General features: G+C 35.8%; 1 protein-coding gene across 3 annotated transcripts in view; it reads right to left on the reverse strand.

The window, feature by feature from the left end:
• The window catches only part of EHBP1 (EH domain binding protein 1), a 460,296-nt gene that overhangs the window by 280,913 nt on the left and 155,286 nt on the right, over positions 1-24,097 (reverse strand). For all 3 annotated transcript variants that reach the window (XM_089922339.1, XM_089922338.1, XM_022597318.3), the window contains exon 3: positions 5,926-5,983. In XM_089922339.1, coding sequence (XP_089778465.1) covers positions 5,926-5,983 — 58 coding nt within the window. The remainder of the gene's footprint in view (positions 1-5,925; positions 5,984-24,097) is intronic.

Raw genomic sequence — 24,097 nt, forward strand, 5'->3', positions numbered from 1 at the left:
CATTTAAGATCATTTCCCACTAAACCATAATGTTTATTTGGGTCAAGTAAAGAAGAAAGCAGTTTGTACAGTTAATGTTTCTAGTGCCTATAATTTTAAAGACTTTTTTCCTTGTAAATATTGATTATCAAGGTTCCCTAAGGAACCCCCTGAAATGTGGGGGTCACCACTCTAGGTCTTCCGTTGTGGTGGCATTTCCAGCCAAAGCTAATGCATAATGGTATGCCAAGACAGCTCAACTAAATTTTCATCTCTCTGGGCTTCAGGACTGGTCCGTGGACATGCTATGAAGGTGGTAATAAAAGCTGACACTTAAGAAGTACTTTCTATATGTCAGTGCATATTTGGAATTTACTTATGTTTAACTCATTCAATCTGCATAAGAACCCTATGAGGCAGCTACTATTCGTTCATTCATTCACTCATTCACTCACTCAACTGATACTATCTGCCAAGCATTGTCTAGGAACTGTAGTAAAAAAAAAAAAAATCTGCCTTAGTGGAGTTTTCAGAATAGTAGGAAGAGACAGTCAAACAAAATAATTAAATAAAACTGACAGCATGTTAGGTAGAGAGAAACGCTGTGGAGAAAAATGAAAGTAGGGAAGAAGGATGGAAGGGGCAAGAGAAAGTAACAATTTTCAACAGGTTAATCAGAGAAAAGTGTCAATGAGCAGGTGACGAGAGAAGACCGTAAGGAGTTGAATCAGATATTTTAAAACATGGGAAGAGCTTTCTAGGGAGATGGACCAACAACTGGAAAGGTGCTGAGGCAGTTAGATAACAACAATGCCAATGTGGCTGGAGCAGAGTGGTCAAAGAGAAGAGCAGCAGGAGATAAGACTAGAGAAATCACACAGGGCCCAATCATATGAAGCTCTGACAGCCCATTCCAAAGATTTTGGTTTGTAATTTGAGTGAGATGGGAAGCCACTGGAGGATTTTAAGCAGAGGAATGATGAAGTTATGTTTTTTGACTCTAGCAAATGTATTTAGAATAGGCTTCAGATGTAAGAGAGGAAACAGGGAGACCAGTAAGCTACTGCAATAATCCTTTGGAGAGCTAATGGTGAGTTGGCTTGGGGTGGTACAAAGTAGTCAGATTCCATATATTTTTTCATAGTTTCAAGAGAGAATCAATAAGGTTTTCTGTCTGATTGTATGAAAGAAAGTAGCCAAGGCTGATTCTAAGGCTTTCGCCCTTGAGCAAGTACATAAAAGGAATTGCTATTAACAGATATGAGGCAAAACTGCTGAAGGATCAAGTTTGGAAAATAAGATTAGGAACTCAGTTTTATACACATTAAATCTAAGTTAACTTTTAGATATTCAAGTGTAGGTGTTTAAATAGGCAGCTGGATGTATGTGCCGGGAGTTATAAATTTGAGAATCATCAGCGGGCAGGTGATACTTAAAACTTGGATGTGATCCCAAGGGATTGAGGAGAGAGAGAAAGAGAGAGAGGGAGAGAGGGAGGGGGAAAGAGAGAGAGAGAGAGATAAAGGCTCAAGAACTGAACCTTGGAGCACAACAATAACAGGTCCAGGAAATGAGGCGGAATCAGCAAAGAAGGGTCAGTAAAGCAGAAGGAAAAGCAGAGGCATGTGGTATTACTACAACTTCTACCTCAAACAGAATTAAAGAACCTGAAGCTAGAAAAAGAATGAAAAGTCTAATACAGGTAACTAAAAATAGCTGCAGTATTAAACATCTAACTGTACGAATCAACTGAGACAGGAATTTAGGTTCTTAAGAACTTTACTTTTTAAAAAGCACCTCATATTGGCACTCATCAGCACTACAAGAACCCTGATCAGTTTTTATTCAGAGTAACAGAAAGGATTTCCCTAGAAAATAATTTGGTACAAAACACATGCAGCTATTTCGCTAGCTCCTTAGTAGAGTCAGGAAAGGCAGGTTATTTAATCATTTGCCAGCATCCTAGTACAGTTAACAAGAGAAAGGATGAAGCCACATTATCCAGTTCCATTCATATTTTTTTTCACTTTTTAATCATATCACAGATCCTTTAGCAAAGGCAGACCTAAGGAAAAGGTAACATTTCTCAATTTTGAGTAATGACTCTATAAAATGCCTTATTTTCAAATTATTTCATATCATATCTTACCTAAAAGACTTGTACCTAATATGGAACTAAACACAGAGTAAATATTCACTTGTTACTTCTGATTCCTACAAAATCAAAATATTTCACTGAAAATTTATAACTGTCAATTTAGTTTTTAAATTGATGATTTTCAATTTATAAAACTGCATCTACCCATAGGTTTAAGATGTCACACATAAATTTATCTTAGAGTTGTCCATATCATGGTCATAAGTCAAAGCTCTACAACTATACCCACCCCTTCATGATACCACAGCACACTGATAAAGGCTATAGTACAACCACAGAGCAGGGAAGTAGAGGTGGTAATGCCATCCAAAAGCTGGTGAGGACTTGCAAGTTCTTGTTTCCCTTTGGAACTCTCCCATCTCTCTGTGAGTTTAAATTTACGAAACTAGATTTAAGGCAACAGACTACTCTGCCATAATTCTTCTTGACTATCACAATCTCCCTGCTTCCTATTGTCAAACACTGTACTGAAAAATAATTTATTTAAGCATATACAAATCCACTACAGCCTGAAAAAATCTCTGTTATAAATGCCATGACTTGAGGATAAGAGGCGGGGAAGCTGCATATTGGGATAATTACTCATGGTTATTATTTTCTCGATAAAAAATGATTCAGCAATGAGTTCTTTATATATTTAACTAGAAAAATAGACATGTACCCAAAGAAAGTGAGCAATAAACTGAAAACTAAACTTTAAATTAAATAAGGCAATATGCCTTATTATTTTACTGTCTAATCTGTTATCCGGGTGTCAGTTATAAATTTCAATCCACCAATATAAAACTAAACTTTAAATTAAATAAGGCAATATGCCTTATTATTTTACTGTCTAATCTGTTATCCGGGTGTCAGTTATAAATTTCAATCCACCAATATAAAAAAGGTAATCAACTATACTTCAATAAAATAATTTAAAAAGGCAGATATACTCAGAATCAGGCAAGATAAATAATAACTTATACAGATAACCAAAGAAAATTAATTACTGCGTAGTTCAAACTCTTTCCAGAAACACAGTTAAAAGTAAAAACTAGACTATTTTCTGGCCAATGGTTGCAGAAATCTGTTTTCCCCCTAAGTGATTTCAAAGGGACTTAGCAAGCAAATAATATTTCAAAGGAAAAATGTCAGAAAACAGAAGAGTCTTTCAGAAGAAAACAATGGTTCTAGTCTGTGGATTTAATATAACTGATAGCTAATTTTTAAAAAATAATAGCTGGGGACAATTTTATTTTTTTTTAATTCCAAAATGCCATGGATCTCAAGCTTCTCAAGATTAAAAAAAAAGTTATTTGTTTAATTTTCACAATAATATCATTAGCATTTCTTTCATAGCTTCTGGAACTGATTTTTACGTCCTTATTTAGCTGTTGTGAACAATTTACAGAACAGCATTTCACATATACATGAACATATTATGTATATGCTATAATAAACAACACATTGTAACTTCTCATAAACTTTTCAAAAGTACACCTATAATGTTTCAAGAGAAAATACAATGATTCTAAAATATCCAAAAGGGATCTGAAATATTAAGAGCATCACAACTGGAAAATTAGTCCAATAAGAAATAGTTCCTTCTAGAAAATATTATATTTTGAGAAAAATCAACCTGTAGCCTATGTTTGTATTTCACCATCTGGATTCAATCAATATTTGATACAATATAAAATAGAATCTGGACCTAAAAGTTATTTGACTGACTTTCAAAAATGTAATTAAATTAAAAGTATACTTAATTTCAAATATGGGTATTCTGAATTGACCTTTAATCTAAAGTATTTCATTATGCTTCATAATGTTTTAAGAAAACAATTAGTATCTAGTTTCTAAAAGAGGGACATCACTTTTTGTTGATAGCTAAAAACATTTAGGGTCGATTTCTAATGTTTATAGTTATATTCAGATTCTTCTATCATACTTAGTGGATGGCCTAATATTGTTCCTTTTCACAAAAGCTTAAGACCCACTGAGCAAAACTGACAGATGACCCTAAGTCTATTTTTAGAACCCCTTCTCATAAATAGATAAGAAAATATTACATGTCCAAAATATAATGCCCCCAAACTACAAATGTATGCTTTGAAGAAAATGCTATTCATGAGGTGAAGCAACTGGACCTTTCCTATATTGCTGGTGGGGGTATATTAAAAGTTCAAAATGTATGTACCCTATTACCCATTGATTCCATTCCAAGTTATTCGTCCAAGAGAAAACATTTGTCCCCCAAAATACTTGAACAGTAATGTTTACAACAGATTTATTCACAATAGTTGAACACTCAGAATATTCACTGGAAACAAATCAAATGTTCATCAACAGATGTATAAAAAATCACACTGCAGTATATGTGCATGATGGAATACTGCTCAGCAATGAAAAAAGTTAAACTACCAACATTCACAATACCATGAATAAATCTCGAAAACATGCTGTACAAAAGAAGCCAGACATAAAATAGTACTTCTGTATGATTCTATTTATGTGAAATTTAAGAACAGGCAAAAATAGCCTACGGTGATAGAAAAATCGGAATAGTAGTTGCCTCTAAAGATTGGGAATTGACTGGAAGAGGACTCAAAGGAAAAAGGTGATGAAAATTGTCTATATCTTGATAGCAGTGGTAATTATACAACAATATATTGATCAAAACTCATAAAATTGTGTACTTAAGATCTGTGACTTATACCATATATAAATTTTAATTCAATAAAAATAAAATTTAAAAAGATGCCCTTAAAAAATTTTTAATTCTGAAATTTAATTAAATTAAAATTTAATTTCAGTTAAAATGAATAAATTTTTCTTTACGTAAGTCTACTTACGGAAAAACCAACATTCAATAAACATGCCTGTGTTATTGTGTGCTTATAAAAATATACTCATACTTACTTGTCTATAGATTGGAATTTTTAAAATACCTAGAATTGTTACTGAACATTTTAAAATTCTGTTCTGGGCTTCCCTGGTGGCGCAGTGGTTAAGAATCCACCTGACAACGTAGGGGGCAGGAGTTTGAGCCCTGGTCTGGGAAGATCCCATGTGCCGCAGAGCAACTAAGTCTGTGAGCCACAACTACTGAGCCTGTGCTCTAGAGCCTGCGAGCCACAACTACTGAGCCCATGTGCCACAACTACTGAAGCCCGTGCGCCTAGAACCTGTGCTCTGCCACAAGGGAAGCCACCACAATGAGAAGTCCATGCACCGCAACGAAGAGTAGCCCCCGCTCGCCGCACCTAGAGAAAGCCCACGCACAGCAACGAAGATCCAACACAGCCAAAAATTTTTTTTTTAATTATAAATAAATAAAATTCTGTTCCACTCCCCACAAAGCCATAAGAACAAAAAATTAAAACCTTTGAAAAATCCAACTCCTCTTCAGTAACCCAGCAATGGACTCATAACTCTTCATTCCTTATGTGTGTCCTAACTTCATCCTCTTGGAATCTGAATAAAGTAATCCTAGGTATAATTTTGTAAGTGATATTTATTTAATCATTATTTCATGATATCCTAGCACAGAGAAGTTAAATAACTATTATGTTATTCAAGGCTACCAAATCCAAAATCAAAACTCAGGTAACTGGCTCCTGCTTTAGGAACTGCAGTAACAAGATTACATACAGCGCCTGATCAATCATTTTAGTACATTAGATAATAAGAAATAACCTAAAATATCAAGTAATATTTTAAAATATTCTTCACTGGGACCAGAGAGGCTTAATAATTTGACCAAAAGTCAAATTCAATATTTGGGTAAGAAATTTAGAAAACAGACAAACCTTGGAAGACTTCCTTCGGCTTCTTCTTGTCCAAACTACCACCAGTTTATCTGGTTGCCTGCCAAACAAGAAAAAGATTACGTATAATTTATCTTAAATCAAATAATAAAATTTAGTTCTGGTGCCTTTAAAAGAACAAAAAATCATCTGCTTTAGATTACATAGAACCGTTGCACTTACAATAAAGCTCTATAAATTATTCATATATAGTAGATGTTGAATACAGATATGATCTAATTTAAATGACTAATATTTCATCCACATGTTTTTCTAAAAATACTTTACCAAGTAAATTCATTGGGACAAACCAAGTAAAATTAAATACTTAGACTATTTTAAAAAGAAAAGCAGGGGCTTCCCTGGTGGCGCAGTGGTTGAGAGTCCGCCTGCCGATGCAGGGGACACGGGTTCGTGCCCTGGTCCGGGAAGATCCCACATGCCGCGGAGCAGCTGGGACCATGAGCTATGGCCACTGAGCCTGCGCGTCCGGAGCCTGTGCTCTGCAACGGGAGAGGCCACAGCAGTGGGAGGCCCGCGTACCGCAAAAAAAAAAAAAAAACTCCTTTAAAACAATACTATATTTCTAACACATTATCCACTTTAATTTAGAGAAAATAAGCATAAAAACGATACTTCCAAAGTAACTTAAATCTGTGGTTTACACTACTCTTGCATCTCTGTATCTTATGACCAATGCTTATGGTTTTCAAAAACTTTTTATAATCAATCATCTCAACTATCTTCATAAAAGCAATATAATACCAAAAAATAGGCAAGGTACATTCTGGCAGTTACATAACTCATCGAAAGTTCTGGCAAAACCAAGACCAAATGAAATACAGGTCTTCTAATTCTCATACCTCTCTTCTTTATCTTCTGCCAACATAAAATTAAAAACAAAACACACTCACATTTTCAGCTAATACAACTAAGTTCTCTTTAATGCTTAGGGAAAACATAAAAACTATGATTATCAGTTCTTTTACTTAGATTTTTATTTTTAAAAATCTTAGATAAAAGCTTTTTAACCAAGAAATGAATGATATTACTCATCTCAGTGACCTTCACCACTTTCTCTGTCTCCTTCATTTTACCCTGGTATCTTTCATTATCAGCAGATGACCTGTCCTCCTATTTAACTACCTACCTACCTACTTACCTTCCTACCTACATACATATATTATAAAAGGTCACCAGCCATAAACTCCTGATCCAGTGATTTACCTAGAAACCTGTCCAAAGAGCAACGATTGTCTAATGAAAGATATTACTGAGGAACTGACCCTGAATGTAGTACAGAGAAATAAAGTGATAATATTTTTAAAGAAGGTAAGAGACATAGAAGATAGATTGAGAAGTACACACACCTAATAGAAATTCTAGGGCTTCCCTAGTGGTGCAGTGGTTAAGAATCCGCCTGCCAATGCAGGGGACACGGGTTCAAGCCCTGGTCCGGGAAGATACCACATGCTGCAGAGCAACTAATCTCGTGCGCCACAACTACTGAGCCTGCACTCTAGAGCCCATGTGCCACAACTACTGAAGCCCGCATGCCTACAGCCCGTGCGCCGCAACTAGAGAAGCCACCGCAATGAGAAGCCTGCACACCACAATGAAAGAGTAGCCCCTGCTCACCGCAACTAGAGAAAGCCCGCACACAGCAACAAAGACCCAAAGCAGCCAAAAATAAATAAATAAATTTATTAAAAAAAAGAAATTCTAGAAGTTTAGAATAGTGGGAATGGCAGAGGCAATACTAAGGAGAAAAGGCTAAGAATGTTCCAATAAAGATAGGGTCCTTAGGTTGAAAATATATATTAACAAATAAACAGGATAAATAAAAAACTAATCTATGTCTAAATACCTTGCAACTACGGAACAGCAAGAATAAAGAGAAAAATCATAAAAGAAAAGATAGGTTACCAGCAAAGGCGTAATTATGCTGACAACAACTTCATAGCAGCAACAGCGCCCAAAATACAATGAAGCTAATGATCTTCAAGTGCTAAGGGAAAATAGATGCCATCCTGGAGTTTCATATTGGCTAAACTACCATTTAAGAAATGGTTTCAGACATAAAAGACTAAGAGTTTACAATCTATATAACCCAGCTAAATACAGGAAGGAGGAGGATGCAAGAAGCAATATAAATGTGGTAAAATGTTAATACTTGTTCATTTTCAGTGATAGGACCTGAAGAAAACAAGAGTAGACAAAAAAACAAAAGTAAGGTTCCAATGAAACTATTTCATCAAGGCATCTTCTAAACAAATGCAGTGTGTTTCTGATGGTGAGAGTAACCAGCATAGTATAAAAAAGAAAAATGGTGGTTCTCCACCCAAGACTAAACCAGTTCCCAAAGAGTGTCAGGCTTTGAAGACAACAATTGTAAAAACCAGTAGCTTGCTTTGGTGAATCTTTCCAGCGTGAGCTGTTGGGAGCAGGAGCCAGATGCCAAAGTGCTAAATTACAGATGAAATAGAAGAAAGTTTCTATGAAACATCAGAGTGTTCATCTAAGAATCTGAACCAATGGAGAAACAAACAAAACCTTGTTCAACACACAGAGAAGTAGAACAGGACAAATGACATGAAGATGGGGAGCAGTATAGCAACATGACAACAGAGCTGGGCAGAGGGTATGATCAATGATGGCAGCTTAACAGCAGAGGGACTGCGTAGCCAACAAGTGCAAGCTACCTCATTTGAAAGCATTGCTGGCTTGCTGGAACACTTTACCTAGATTACTACACTAACCTTTTTACTATGTTCTCACCTCCACATTTCCAGCCCAACCTCAACTCTTAGTTATATTTCTGCAATACTTCTTTAGAAATGCTATAAAGATCTTACCGACTTTCCTTATTATCCTTACTGGGCTCTTATACTGAAGGTACTACAGACTGGCACTTGAAGGTTGAATTTCACAGATTTATTTGACCTAAATAGTATTCCATTTTAGTTTAAATTTAAACTTTAAAAAACATTTCTTACTTAAATGCCTTTAAACAAGGTCCATGCTATCCAGATTACTAGAGCCTTCAATGCTATCAACTGCTTCACACCTGACCAGCTTCACTCTTAAGATGATCTACTTAGTCCCTGTATGCATTTGACCCTGTGACACCATAGCATGCAAGATAACATCCATATTCCTGAATGTGGTTTATAAGGCACTTCACCACCTGACTCTGATCTACTTTTCTAGATGCAAAACCTACAAATATCTCAAAGGCATCTTGCTTTCCAACCAATCCCTGAACACTTATTCAATTTCTTCACATATTTGCATGTTACAAACTTTTTTTAAAGCCTCCTCTTTTCTCTCCTTTTCTACCTGATAAACTCTTAATTCATCACTTCCTCTGTGAAAACCTGACCATTTCTCATTCCATTCCCACTTCATCCCACATCCTAAACCTCAGGCAGAGTTAACTGCTCCTTCTACTGTATTTCCAGTAATACTCTAGACACCTCTTTTTTAATATCCTATGCGCCCTGTATTACATTATTTGTTATTATTTCTATCTCCTCCACTAGACTGTGCTCCTTTATCAACCATATCTTATTTATCTTTCTATTCCTAGTAACTAATAAGAATCTGGTACAAGATTGAGGCTCGACGTACATTCACTACTGAATGAACCTTAAATTTCATTAAGGAATTCCCAATTGGTTAATTATAATTGATGAGGTCCAACTAAAGCCTGTAGCTACATAATACATTCTCTCTGCAGCTTATTTGAGCTTTGCAAGCATCCTCACCTTGGCAGCACATTGGAATCTTCTGGGAAGGTAGAGTGCAAAACAATCCCCACACCTCCCGACTTGGAACATTAGTGAGGTATTAGTTGTGATGGCAGTGAGGGTGTCTCCCCTCCATGATATTGTCCTAGTGCCACCTGCACAGTTGCCTCCACGTAACTTGGCCTCTCAGCATCTCCCTCCCCTCAACCCGTTCCGATCTTGTGTTTCAGAAAAGGGAAGCCACTTACTGTAAAAAATTAGGAAGGGTGGTCTCCTAACCTATATGCCTGAAGTTCCAAGAATGTAAATATAACATAAATTACTTATTTGAGAATGTCTCCAGAGATGAATAAACTTTTTTGTAATTCTAAGTCATGTCCAATTTTTATAATGTCTTCATTAGAAATCAGCCCACCTTTACATTATCAGGGACAAAGCAAGGCAGAATGTTCTAAAATAAAGAACTGTGCTGTTATTGTTCTCACAGAAGAACACCAAAAACCACACAACTGGTTGACCACAATTAATATTTTAAGCATCCATGCTGTACTAGAAAAGAACCATTAAATATTTACTTATGTGCTCCCAAGAGCCCAGGGATAGAGCAATTGTGAGAGTTTTATCCAACTACCAAAGAACCTATATAACTTTCTATCAAAAAAGTCAAGACAACCTGATAGAGCCCAGATTTTAGAGAGAATCTAACAATCACGTACTTAACATTTCTACCCCATTACCTAAGTAACCAGGTAGCACTACACATACAGATATATAAACATACACACATATATTTATATACAAATATTTACATATATAAACATTTTATATACATACACATAAAATGTACACAGACACACTGCCTGAGTTCCACTGGAAAATGTGTAGTTTTTTGGTGGGCTTATGCAGCAGAGGAAACTTTACAGTTAAAAATAAGGGACTTCCCTGGCAGTCCAGTGGTTGAGACTCCATGCTTCCACTGCATGGGGCATGGGTTTGATACCTGGTCAGGGAACTAAGATCCCACATGCCGGGCAGTGCAGCCAAAACATGAATGAATGAATGAATAAAATAAAAATCGACCTTCTATCCTACCCTCAGAGTCCTTAAAAGGCAACAAGTTGAATCTGAAGGTGGCAAGACTTATCTCACGCTATAGTCCTGATGCTAAATTCTGTAGAGGAGGAAGGACAGGAGGAAAATGGAAGTGGAAGGAGGAAAAGATATGAGAGCTACAATAAACCAGCTTATAAAGCAATAAACTGTATCTTTCTTTTGTCTGCAACTAAGTTTTGGGCCCTTCTCTTTGCCACTAGTGATCTACTGTGATCAAAGTAAATTTAAAGAAAAACATTTCTGGCTTAAATTTAGATTCCTTTACTCTTTCCTACTCTCGCATGTATGTCACTTGTGTGAGGTGAGACACAAAGCCATGAGAAAAATTCCAAAACCATCACGTGAAAACCAGCCTCATCACTCTCCAGAATCATAATAAGCATTCAACAAATATTTTATTGAATGCCTATTACATTCCTGGCACTGTGGTGAGCCATGGAGATGAAAAGACAAAAGAAGACAAGCCTTGATCCTCTGGAAGTTTACATTCTAATGGAGACACAAATAATTAAACCAACTACCCAACTCCAGGCACAACCTGTGATAACTGTGGTTACTATTAGCTAATGAAATTACATGTCATTTAAAGAATATACTTTTCTGTATTTTCTACAATGAATTTATATTACTTTATGGTGGGGAATTATTTAAATGTGGAGGGGGAGTTACTTAAAATAAAATAGCACTTTTAAGTTTGGAATTACATATGAACAGACAGAATTAAACAATTAAATTTTAAAATTTCATTGTATTTATTTTTAAACTTTTTATTTTATATTGGAGTATAGCCAATTAACAATGTTGTGATAGTTTCAGGTGCACAGCAAAGAGACTCAGCCATACATATACATGTATCCATTCTCCCCCAGACTCCCCTCCCATCCAGGCTGCCACATAACATTCAGCAAAGTTCCCTGTACTATACAGTAGGTCCTTGTTGGTTATCCTTTTTAAATATAGTAGTGTGTACATGTCAGTCCCAAACTCCCTAACTATCCCCTCCCTCCATCTTTCCCACACTGGTAACCATAAGTTCATACTCTAAGTCTGTGAGTCTGTTTCTGTTTTGTAAATACATTCATTTGTATAATTTCTTTTTAGATTCCGCATATAAGCGATATCATAGGATATTTCTCTTTTTCTGTCTGACTGACTTCACTCAGTATGACAATCTCTAGGTCCACCCATGTTGCTGCATTATTTCATTCTTTTTTATGACTGAGTAATATTCCATTGTATAATATATGTACCACATCTTCTTTATCCCTTCCTCTGCTGATGGACATTTAGGTTGCTTCCATGTCTTGGCTATTGTAAACAGTGCTGCAATGAACACTGGGGTGCATGTATCCTTTTGGACCATGTTCTCTGGATATATGCCCAGAAGTGGGATTGCAGGGTCATATGGTAGCTCTATTTTTAGTTCTGTTCTCCATAGTGGCTGTATCAATTTACATTTCCACCAACAGTGTAGGAGGGTTCCCTTCTCTCCACACCTTCTCCAGCATTTATTGTTTGTGGATTTTTTTGATGATAGCCATTTTGACTGGTATATGGTGATACCTCATTGTAGTTTTGATTTGTGTTTCTCTAATCATTAGCAAAAAATTGCATTGAATTTAAAGACCTCTCAGCTGAATTAATCTGTTTTCTATGTCAATAGAAGTGGAAGAGGTGTATTCTTTGTCTTAAGTTAACATAAATGTTCCCTAAGGTCTGAGCTGGCCATAGACAAAATTTTGAAAGAGGCCCCACTTGACTCTGCAGCCCTCCTTTACCTGCAGCCCCTCCAATGTCTGGGGCATTCTTCCTTGGGCCTGCAAAGTCAGTATGGCACTCCATTACAGGACCCAACAATAACAATATGACAAATGCTTTTCAGATCACTAATTCTCTTCTATATCAATTAAAATCCCCCTTTCTCCAGGGTAAGTATCTTAGGAAGGTAGTCAAAGGAAAGAAAACTGGGGAAACAATTTGTATTAATTTAGGAGATATGAATTTGTAAAAGAAGGCTCCTCAAAGATGACATAGTACAGAGGAGAGATTACTAGACTGGAGGTTGGGAAACTTGTTTTTCTTAGTTCTGGCACATAGTGACCTTAGGAATGCCTCTCCATATCTCTGAGCCTATTCCCTAATTTATCAAATGAAGAGATTGTACTAAGACCTCAGCTAGTTCTAAAACTATGATTCAGTGACCATATGATTAAATGACTCAAATTGGTTAAGTATTTTGTGGTTTAAAATGAAATGAGAAATTAAAGAATAGGGTAAAGCATTTGTGGCACGGAGTCCTTTGCCTCCTGTTTTCTGACAACCTAGAGGTAGTTAATATTACCACCTTTGAATAATATTATGAAAGGAGAAGTAGTATCTTTTAGCAGAGCAGTAAATGGACCACCGAAGATTCAGGCTCCCTGTCCAAAGCACAATGTTAAACCTGGGAGATGTTGCAGGAAGCCCCTTGTCCCCAACCACCACCACCATTCCCAGCATGCTGACACTGCGATGGAACTACATGATACCTCTCACCACTGGTGTCGCTTCTGGAGGAGAGTGGATAATAAATGAGTATGCCTTCTCCACACCAGCTGAATGGAGAGGATTCCAGAATGCAAAGGAGGGCAGAGTCATAAGATAAAAGGTGTATGGGCTCCTGAATGACCACGTGGAAGTCCAGTCAACCTCTCTAGATTGAAAAGTGAGCAAGAAATGGACTTTTATTGGGTCAAACCACTTTGATTTTGGGGTGTGTCTGCTACAGTAACTCCTCAACATATAGAAAATTCAAAAGACACACATGCATAACAATAAAGCAGTTGCTGTCTTGTAGAAGCTTACACTGCAAAGTGCTGAGACCAAATTTAACCTTTTTATGTCCTACTGGTTTTCACATATATGAAATTGATATTTCTGAAGATAAAAGACAGCTATACCTCAGAACTTAGTAATTAATATTTATGCCTTTGAGCTTTTCCTAAATTATAAATAAGGGATCATAAGCCTTTATAACACAAAAAGTACAGCATATTCCTCTCACCAAAGAATACAGGAGGGCCTTCCCTGGTGGCGCAGTGGTTGAGAGTCCGCCTGCCAATGCAGGGGACACGGGTTCGTGCCCCGGTCCAGGAAGATCCCACATGCCGCAGAGCGGCTAGGCCCGTGAGCCATGGCCGCTGAGCCTGCGCGTCCGGAGCTTGTGCTCCGCAACGGGAGAGGCCACAACAGTGAGAGGCCCGTGTACCACAAAAAAAAAAAAAAAAAAAGAATACAGGATATGCTTACAATGAGGAAAAGAAAGCTCACAATATTAACCCTGATGTTAATGTGAATAGGTACTTCACTAAATAACAAGGTTATTCCTTTTAGGGGAAAGGGCTCTTAGCCATAACTGAACATTTCATGGTGGGATGTTGTGAATATTGAAACGAAAGGGGGAAAATTGTCTTATCACAGAAATACTCTAACTTAACTATTTCTCAAGTAATTATTTTTATCCTTCAGTAGGTACACCTGCCTCCTATTGTACTATCACTGCTTGTAGCTCCAGTTAATTATACTCCTTTATGCTTACTTCACAAGAGTTATTTAGCAAGCTGTAATAATTCAATAGGAAAAAAAAATTCTACAAGACAAAGTACACATACATAGGATATATTTCTTTTCTGTAAAAATGAAAGGACAGTTCTAATAATAAGAGATGTAAATCTTTGTCACTCAAATAAAAATATTTTTTTTAAAAATTATATTTTGCCTCTTCCTACCATCTTTAAAATATTTTCACAGAGTGATTGCTTTTGGTTAAAAATGTTTAACTGGTGACACATATGGACTTTTGCTGACAGGGATTCTAATAGCTATGTATTTAGGAACAGCACCATTCAAACTGAGGAAGTGCAGTTTGACAAACTTGAGCTAAGTAAACTTCCTGAGAGGCCATCAAAAAATACACACACATGTATATATAATTTTTCTGCTATACTATTAAACAGTATAAAGGGTTTATAATTTCTAATATAAAGATATTTGAGAGAAATAGCGTTATAATCAATCACTGCTGTATCATGTGTGCAATACTGACCTTCCCAAATAATACTTCCTACTTTCTTTACTGTTTTATAAAATCACCCATGATGCTTCCTTTAATTTAGCGTATTACTTACTACTTCTTTTTTTCTAGTCCTGTTTGAACAAGCCTCACATGTCACTCACATAAATATTAATATTTCCAAGTCATGTACCGGGCTTCCTGGAAAAGAGATTAGTAGAAAAAAAAAGGATACATCACTCAGACCATTCCCCAGCCCTCCTAAACAATCATATTCACCATTTTCTCTCAACACAATTCTGCAATTGCTGTCATTTTGTGTTTGGATGATTACATTTGTCTGTCTTGTTTCTATCTGACTTTAAGGTTCTCAAGAGTTTTCCTGGTATTCATAAAGCGTTTTCCTGGTATTCACAAATCATTTACTGGGAGGGAGGCAGGGAAACAGAATATCATGGATAAAAAAATCATATGAAGGCAGACAGATCTGGGTTCCCCTCCTTCGGGTTGTACCATCTAAGCCTCAAGATGTTCCTCATTTGTGAAATTAGAACCTCAAAGGACCAATGTAAAGATCTGTTAAGATAATGCAAATAAAGTACTTAGATCACTGCCTGTCTTTCAGCAAATTTTCAGATGTTAGCAACCATCCCGTGTCTACGCTTCCAAACAGCTTTGTATAGTCTCCCTCTTAAATGTGAACAAACGAAGGATCATCTGAGGAAAGTTTCTAATATAAAAGGCAAGTGGCTAAAAGAGAGAAAAAATAAACTTGAAAGAAACTGAAGACATTATCACTAATAACCTTGGAAATACAGAAGATACTGTACCCATGAAAAATATAAGAGGAAAATTAAAAGAATAGTAAAGAAATCTGTAAATTATGTGTTATGTCATCCTTTTTCATTTAGGAAAGTAAAAATTGAAGAGTCTGAAGATAAAGTTGAGGAAATCTTCCACATCTAGAATAAAGTAACAGAGATGTTCAATGGGAGAGAAAAGACTAGAAATTTAGATCAATCCAGAGGTTAAAAGTCTCACTAATTTCCCAAGATGACAGTGAAAAAAGGTCTCAAGATGTCATCTATGCCACAGGCCTAGAAAGAAATCATTCCAAAGTGGAATAGGACACTGGAAGACTCCAGGAGAAAAAGGAATTGATGAGTCACCAATGTTTAACTGTTTTGAGAGGGATATTGAGAGGCTGACAGAAAAATTTGGAAATAATAATGATATATACATGAGGGGAAAGGGGAAAAAAAGTAATTTTTAACCCAAGAAAAATCAAAAGAAAGAAAATGTAATCATAATACCATAGCGCTCGATGTAAACAATACTAAGTCATAACAATGAATTCTGACCTAGCTCTGGTAGAGCTGATTGGAGACTAGGAAGGATGGGGAAAGGGAAGGGTAAGTATGCTTCAGGGAGGAAGTGGTAGACAGCTAAACCCTCACCTACCATATCAAGAAGCTAATAGATAAAGTCTAAAATCAAAAGGTTAAAAGAAAAAGTTGAAAGTATATTGCTGAACAGTGAAATACCACTTCACACACCTATCAGGAAGACTATATCAAAAAGATAGATAATAACAGCTGTTGATGAAGATATGTTAAAATTGGAACCCTTACACATGGCTGGTGGGATTGTAAATAGTATAGCTGCTGTGTATAACAGTTTGGGAGTTCTTCAAAAAGTTAAACATATGGAACAGGATAGGGAGCCCAGAAATAAACCCACATGCTTACGCTCAATCTATGACAAAGGAGGCAAGAATATACAATGGAGAAAAGACAGTCTCTACAATAAGTGGTGCTGGGAAAAATGGACAGCTACATGTAAAAGAATGAAATTATCAATAGAACATTCTCTTAACACCATATACAAAAATAAACTCAAAATGGATTAAAGACCTAAATGTAAGACTGGATACTATAAAACTCCTAGAGGAAAACATAGGCAGAACACTCTTTGACATAAATCACAGCAATATTTTTTTGGATCCGTCTCCTAAAGCAAAGAAATAAAAGCAAAAATAAATAAAGGGGACCCAATTAAACTTAGAAGCTTTTGCACAGCAAAGGAAACCATGGACAAACTGAAAAGACAACTTACTGAATGGGACAAGATATTTGCAAATGATAAGACGGATAAGGGATTAATATCCAACATATATGAACAGCTAATACAACTCAAAATTAAAAACAAACAAACAACTGAATTAAAGAACAGGCAGAAGAAGTGAATAGACATTTTTCTAAAGAGGAAATGAAGGTGGCCAAACAGGCACTTGAGAAGATGTTCAACGTCGCTTACTAATCATCAGGGAACTGCAAATCAAAACCACAATGAGATATCACCTCACACCTGTCAGAATGGCTATCATCAAAAAGAACACAAATAACAAATGTTAGCAAGGATGTGGAGAAAAGGGAACCCTCCTACATTGCTGGTGAGGATATAAATTGGTTCGGCCTATGGGAAACAGTACGGAAGTTCCTCAAGAAAAAGAAAAACAGAACTACCATATGACCGAGCAATTCCACTCCTGCCTATATGTAAAAAACAAAAACACTAATTCTAGGGCTTCCCTGGTGGCGCAGTGGTTGAGAGTCCACCTGCCGATACAGGGGACGCAGGTTTGTGCCCCAGTCCGGGAGGATCCCACATGCTGTGGAGCGGCTGGGCCCGTGAGCCATGGCCGCTGAGCCTGTGCGTCCAAAGCCTGTGCTCCGCATCGGGAGAGGCCACAACAGTCAGAGGCCCGTGTACCGCAAAAAAAAAATAATAATAACAACACTAATTCTAAAAGGTATGCGTACTACAATGTTCATAGCAGCATTATTTACAATTGTCAAGATATGGAAGCAACCTAAGTGCCCATTAACAGAGGAATGGATAAAGAAAATGTGGTATATATATACAATGGAATAGTACTCAGCCTTAAAAAAAAGAAAGAAATTTTGCCATTTGCAGCAACATGGATGGACTTGGAGGGCATTATGTTAAGTGAAATAAGTCAGAGAAAGACAAATGATATCACCTATATGTGGAACCTAAAAAAATACAACAAACTAGTGAATATAACAAAAAAGAAGCAGACTCACAGATACAGAGAACAAACTAGTGGGGAGAGGGAAGAGGGGAGGGGCAATATAGTGGTAGGTGATAAGAGGTACAAAATATTAGATATAAAATAAACTACAAAGATATATTGTACAACACAGAATATAGCCAATCATTTATAATGACTATAAATGGAGTATAACGTTTAAATATTATGAATCACTATACTGTACACATGTAACATATAATATTGTACAGCAACTATACTTCAATTAAAAGAGACAGAAAAAAATTTTTTTAAAAAGTTAAACATAGAGTTACCATATCATTCAGTGATTTCAATTCTAGGTATATACCCAAAAACTTGTACATGAATGTTCATAGCAGCATTATCCATAATAGTCTAAAAATGGAAACAACTTAAATGTCCACTGACTGATGTACAGGTAAACAAAATGTGGTATATCCATGCAATGAACTATTATTTGGCCATAAAAATGAGTAACATACTGACACCTGTTACAACATGGATAAGCCTCAAAAACATGCTAAGTGAGGGAAGCCAGACACAAAAGGCCACTTATTGCGTGACTTCATTTATAGGAAATGTCCACAACAGGCAAATCCATGGAGACAAAAGTAGATTATGTTTGCCAGAGGCTTGAAGGGGGAAACAAAGATGGGGAATGACTACTAATAGGAACAGGATTTCTTTTTTTGGCGATGAAAATATTCTGAATTAAATAGTGGTGATAGTTACACAATGTTGTGAGTACACTAAAAGTCACTGAATCGTACATTTTTAAAAGGTAAATTTTATGGTATATTAATTGTAACTCAATAAAAAATAAAGAAAACAAAAATATGTTACTGAAGAATATAGAGTACAGCACCAGAAGAACTAACGGGGTTGAAAGTGGTTTTCTGTAGGGAAGGAGAGTCAAGGTGGGGCAGGGCGGGGCAAGGAACCGTTGCTTTCTCTGTTATGAGCTTTGCGGTACTCTTTGAATTTGTAAACCATTTAAATATATCACTTTGTAAAGTTTAACCTTAAATTTTTAAATGATGAATCTTAATTACAAAGAAGAAATTTGGGCCCAGAAATAAACCCATGAATATACGGTCAATTAATTTATGACAAAGGAGCTAAAGAATATATACTGGGGAAAGGGTAGTCCCTTCAATAAATGGTTTTGGGAAAACTGGACAGCCACAATCAAAAGAATGAAATTGAACCTCTATCTTACACCATACACAAAAAACAACTCAAATGGACTAAAGAATTGGACATAAGACCTGAAACCATAAAACTTTTAGAATAAAACATACAGGGTAAGCTCTTTGACATCAATCTTGGCAATGATTTTTTAGATATGACACCAAAAGATCAAGGAACAAAAGGAAAAATCAACAAATGGAACTACATCAACCTAAAAAGCTTCTGCACAGCAAAGGAAACTATCAAGAAAATAAAAAGGCAACCTATGAAGTAGAAGAAAATATTTGCAAATCATACATCAGACAAGGGGTTAATATCTAATATATACAAAGAACGTATACAACTCATTAGCAAAAAAAAAAAATCCAGTTAAAAAATGAGCAGAGGAACTGAACAAACATTTTTTCAAACAAGACATACAAATGCCCAACAGGTACATGAAAAGGTACCCAACAACACTAATCATCATGGAAATGCAAATCAAAACCAAAATGAGATTATCATCTCTTACCTGTTAAAATGGGTATTATCAGAAAGACAAGAGATAACAAGTGTTGGCGAGGACGTGGGAAAAGTCAACTCTTATATACTGTTGGTGGGAATGTAAATTGGTTCAGCCACTATGCAAAACAGTATGGGGATTCCTCAAAAAATTTAAAATGGAACTACCACATGATTTAGCAATTCTACTTCTGGGTACTTATCTGAAGAATACAAAACACTAACTTGAAAAGATATATGCACCCCAATGTTTACTGCAGCATTATTTACAATAGTCAAGATATGGAAATAACCTAAGTGTTTGTCAACAGGTGAATGGATAAAGACGATGTGGGGGGTGTGTGTGTATCTTCTTTATATTATAGACACACACAATAGAATACTATTCAGCCATAAAAAAGAAGGAAATCCTGACATTGGCGACAACATGAATGGACCTTGAGGGCATTATACTAAGTGAAATAAGCCAGAGACAGAAAGATAAATACTGCATGATCTCATTTACATGTGGAATATAAAAGCAGTGGACTACTCACAGATACAGATAACAGATTGGTGGTTGTCAGAGGTTGGTGTTGGGGGTGAGGGAAATGGGTGAAGGTGGTCAAAAGTTACAAACTTCCACTTATAGGATAAATAAGTTCTGGGGGTTTAATGTACAGCACAGTGACTATGGTTAACAATATTGTATATATATATTTTTTGTATTTTCATGATCAGCTCTATTCATGTTCTGTACCAAAGCATTTAAATATCCTGTGCTACTCATCACATAATGTGGGTGGTAAAAGAAGCCATCCTTAATTCAATGTGTTATTCCTAAAGCGTCTATTCCTGTCAGTGCTGCAAAGATACAATTAATTTGTATAACCCAATATCCTGAGGTTGAAACACAAAGCACACAGAGCAAAACATTCTCTTATGGAAAGAGAAAAATATAAACTCTCCTTTATGCAATTGCCCAAAGCTATTTTAAGTAAACAAAATAATTTTAATTAACAAATTATTCTAGTAAATCATTTTCATGAGCTATAACTTTTTAAATGAAATAATTGTCATATAACATTATATTAGTTTCAGATATGTAACATGATTCAATATTTATACATATTGTGAAATGATCACAATAAATCTAGTTAACATCCATCACCATACATAGTTACAAAAATTTTTTTCTTATAATGAGATTTACTCTTAGCAACTTTCAAATATGCCATATAGTATTATTAACTACAGTCACCATGCTGTACATTATATCCCAATGACTTATTTTATAGCTGGAAGTTTGTACCTTTTGACCACCTTCACCCATTTCACCCACCTCTGCCTCTAGCAAACACCTATCTGTTCTCTGTGTCTATGAGCTCAGTTTTGTTTTGTTTTTTAAAGATTCCACATATAAGTGAGATCATCTGTATGTCTTTCTCTGACTTATTTCACTTAGCATAATGCCCTCAAGAACTATCCATGTTGTCACAAATAGCAGGATTTCCTTCTTTTTATGGCTGAGTAACATTCCTCTGTGTGTATGTATGTGTCTGTGTGTTTTCTTTAACCATTCATCCATCGATGGACACTTAGGTTGTTTCCTTATCTTGGCTATTGTGAGCAATGCTGCAATGAACATGGGGTACATATATCTTTTAAAGTTAGTGTTTGGTTTCTTCTGATAAATACCCAAAAGTGGAACTGCTGGATTATACAATAGTTGTTATTTTTAATTTTTTGAGGAACTTCCATACTAGTGGCTGAACCAATTTACATTCCCACTAACAGGGTACAAGAGTTCCCTTTTCTCCACATCTTCACCAACACTTGTTATTTCTTATCTTTGATAACAGTCATTCTAACAGGTGTGAGTTGATATCGCACTGTGGTTTTGATTTGCATTTCCCTAATGATTAGTAACGTTGAGCACCTTTTCAAGTATGAGTAGGCTAACAATACTGTATTGTATTTGACAGTTGCTAAGACATTAGATCTTAAAAGTTCCCCTCACCAACATCTGTTATTTGTTGACTTTTGATCATAGCCATTCTGACAGTAGTGAGGTGATATGATATCTCACTGTGGTTTTGATTTGCATTTTTGTAATGATTACTAATGTTGAGTATCTTTTCATGTGTCTGTTGACCACCTGTATATTTTTCATAGAAAATGTCTATTCAAGTCCTCTGCCCATTTTTAAATCAGATTGTTTTTTTGATATTGACTCATGTGAGTTCTTTACATTTTTTGGATATTAACTCCTTATCAGATATATCATTGGCAAATATGTTTTCACATTCAGTACGTTGCCTTTTCATTTTATTGATAATTTCCTTCACTGTGCAAAAGCTTTTTAGTTGATATGGTCCCATTTGTTTATTTTTGCTTTTGTTGCCTTGGCTTGAGGCGATTTACCCAAAATTATACTGCTAAGACCAACACCAAAGAGCATACTGCCTGTGTTTTCTCCTAGGAGTTTTATGGTTTCAGGCCTTACATTTAAGTCTTTAATCCATTTTGAGTTTATTTTTGTAACTTGTATAAGAAAATGGTTCAATTTCATTCTCTTGCATGTAGCCGTCTAGTCTTCCCAACACCACTGATTGAAGAGACTCTCTTTTCCACTGTAAATTATTGTCTTCTTTGTCAAAAATTAACTAACCATATAAGCATGGGTTTACTTCTGGGCTCTCCACTACATTCCATTGGTTTATGTGTCTGATTTTGTGCCAGTACCATATAGTCTTGATTACTATAACTTTGTAGTTTAGTATGAAATCAGGACATGTGCTGCCTCCAGCTTTGTTCTTTCTCAAGGTTGTTTTGGCTACTTGGGGTCTTTTGTAGTTCCATACATATTTTAGGACTATTTGTTCCAGTTCTGTGAAAAATGCTATTTGTATTTTGATAGAAATTGCACTGAATCTGTAGATTTCTTTGTGTAGTATGGATATTTTAGCAATATTAATTCTTCCAATCCATGAGCACAGTATTCGATCTGTGTTTGTATTCAATCTTGTTCATCAATGTCTTATAGTTTTCAGAGTATAATTCTTTCACCTCCTTGATTAAATTTATTCCTAGGTATTTTATTCTTTTTTGATGCGACTGTTTTCTTTATTTCTCTTTCTGATAGTTCATTACTAATGTATATACAGAAAGGCAACATGTTTCTGTATACTGATTTTTCAGTAAAGTTGCAGGATACAATTCATTTATTAGTTCCAATAGTTTTTTAGTGGAGTCTTTAGGGTTTTCTATATAGTATCATGTCATCTACAAATAGTGATAGTTTTACTTCTTCCTTTCCCATCTGAATTCCTTTTATTTCTTTTTCTTAACTGTTTGCTGTGGCTAGGACTACCAATACTATGTTGAATAAAAATGGTGAGAGTGGGCATCCTTGTCTTTTCCTGATCTTAAAGGAAAAGCTGTCAGCTTTTCATCACTGAGCATGATGTTAGCTGTGGGTCTGTCATATATGGCCTTTATATTATGTTGAGGTATGTTCTTTCTATACATATTTTATTGAGAGTTTTTATCATAAATGAATGTTGAATTGTGTCAAATGCTTTTTCTGCATCTATTGAGACGATCATTTGATTTTTATCCTTCGTTTTGTTAATGTAGTGCATCATGTTGATTGATTTGTGGATATTGAATCCTTGCAGCCCTGGAACAAATCCCACTTGATCATGGTGTATGATCCTTTTAATGCATTGTTAAATTAAATTTGCTAATAATTTTGTTGAGGATTTTTGCATCTATGTTCATCAGAGACACTGGCTTGTAATTTTCTTTCTTTTTGTAGTGTCTTCATCTGATTTTGGTCTCAGGAAAATTCTGGCCTCATAGAGTGAGTTTGGAAGCATTCCTTCCTCTTCAATATTTTGGATTATTTTGAGAAGGATAGGTATGAACCTTTCTTTAAATGTTTGGTAGAGTTCACCTGTGAAGCTGTCTGGTCCTAGACTTCTGTTTGTTGGAAGTTTTTTGATTACTGATTCAGTTTCATTACTAGTGATTGGTCTGTTCAGATTTTCTATTTCTTCCTAGTTAAAAAAAATTTTTTTTTAAAGATACTTTCTAATTGGAAAAATGCTGGTGATGGAGAACAGGGACTTGGCAGAGAATAACTGTATCTTCAGGATCACCTTATAATGGGGCATACAGAGTAGCTAGCCTCCAGAAAAAAAGCCCCATGGCTGAAGAAAATGCCCAGAAGTATTTGCTGCCCAGTAAAACAGAAAATAATAGCACTTCTTGATGACTTTCAGGCACATAAATAACATCTACCAATCAGCAGTCTGGTCCACAGCTTAAAATAACCCAGTTCAATACAGTCTAGTTATGGCCAAAGAGAAACAGAGCTGTGCTATTTTCAGCTGTAGCCCCACCAAGAAGTTGAGTATGTTACATATATCCAATAGTCCAGAGACGTGTATCCATTTCTAGGGCCAAAGATTAGCAACAACCAGGAGGAACTAG

The sequence above is a fragment of the Delphinapterus leucas genome, chromosome 13 (assembly GCF_059928025.1).
Source record: "Delphinapterus leucas isolate spDelLeu-1000000601 "Yukka" chromosome 13, BTC_Dleu_Yukka2, whole genome shotgun sequence".
In the NCBI taxonomy this organism is placed as follows: Eukaryota; Metazoa; Chordata; class Mammalia; order Artiodactyla; family Monodontidae; genus Delphinapterus; species Delphinapterus leucas.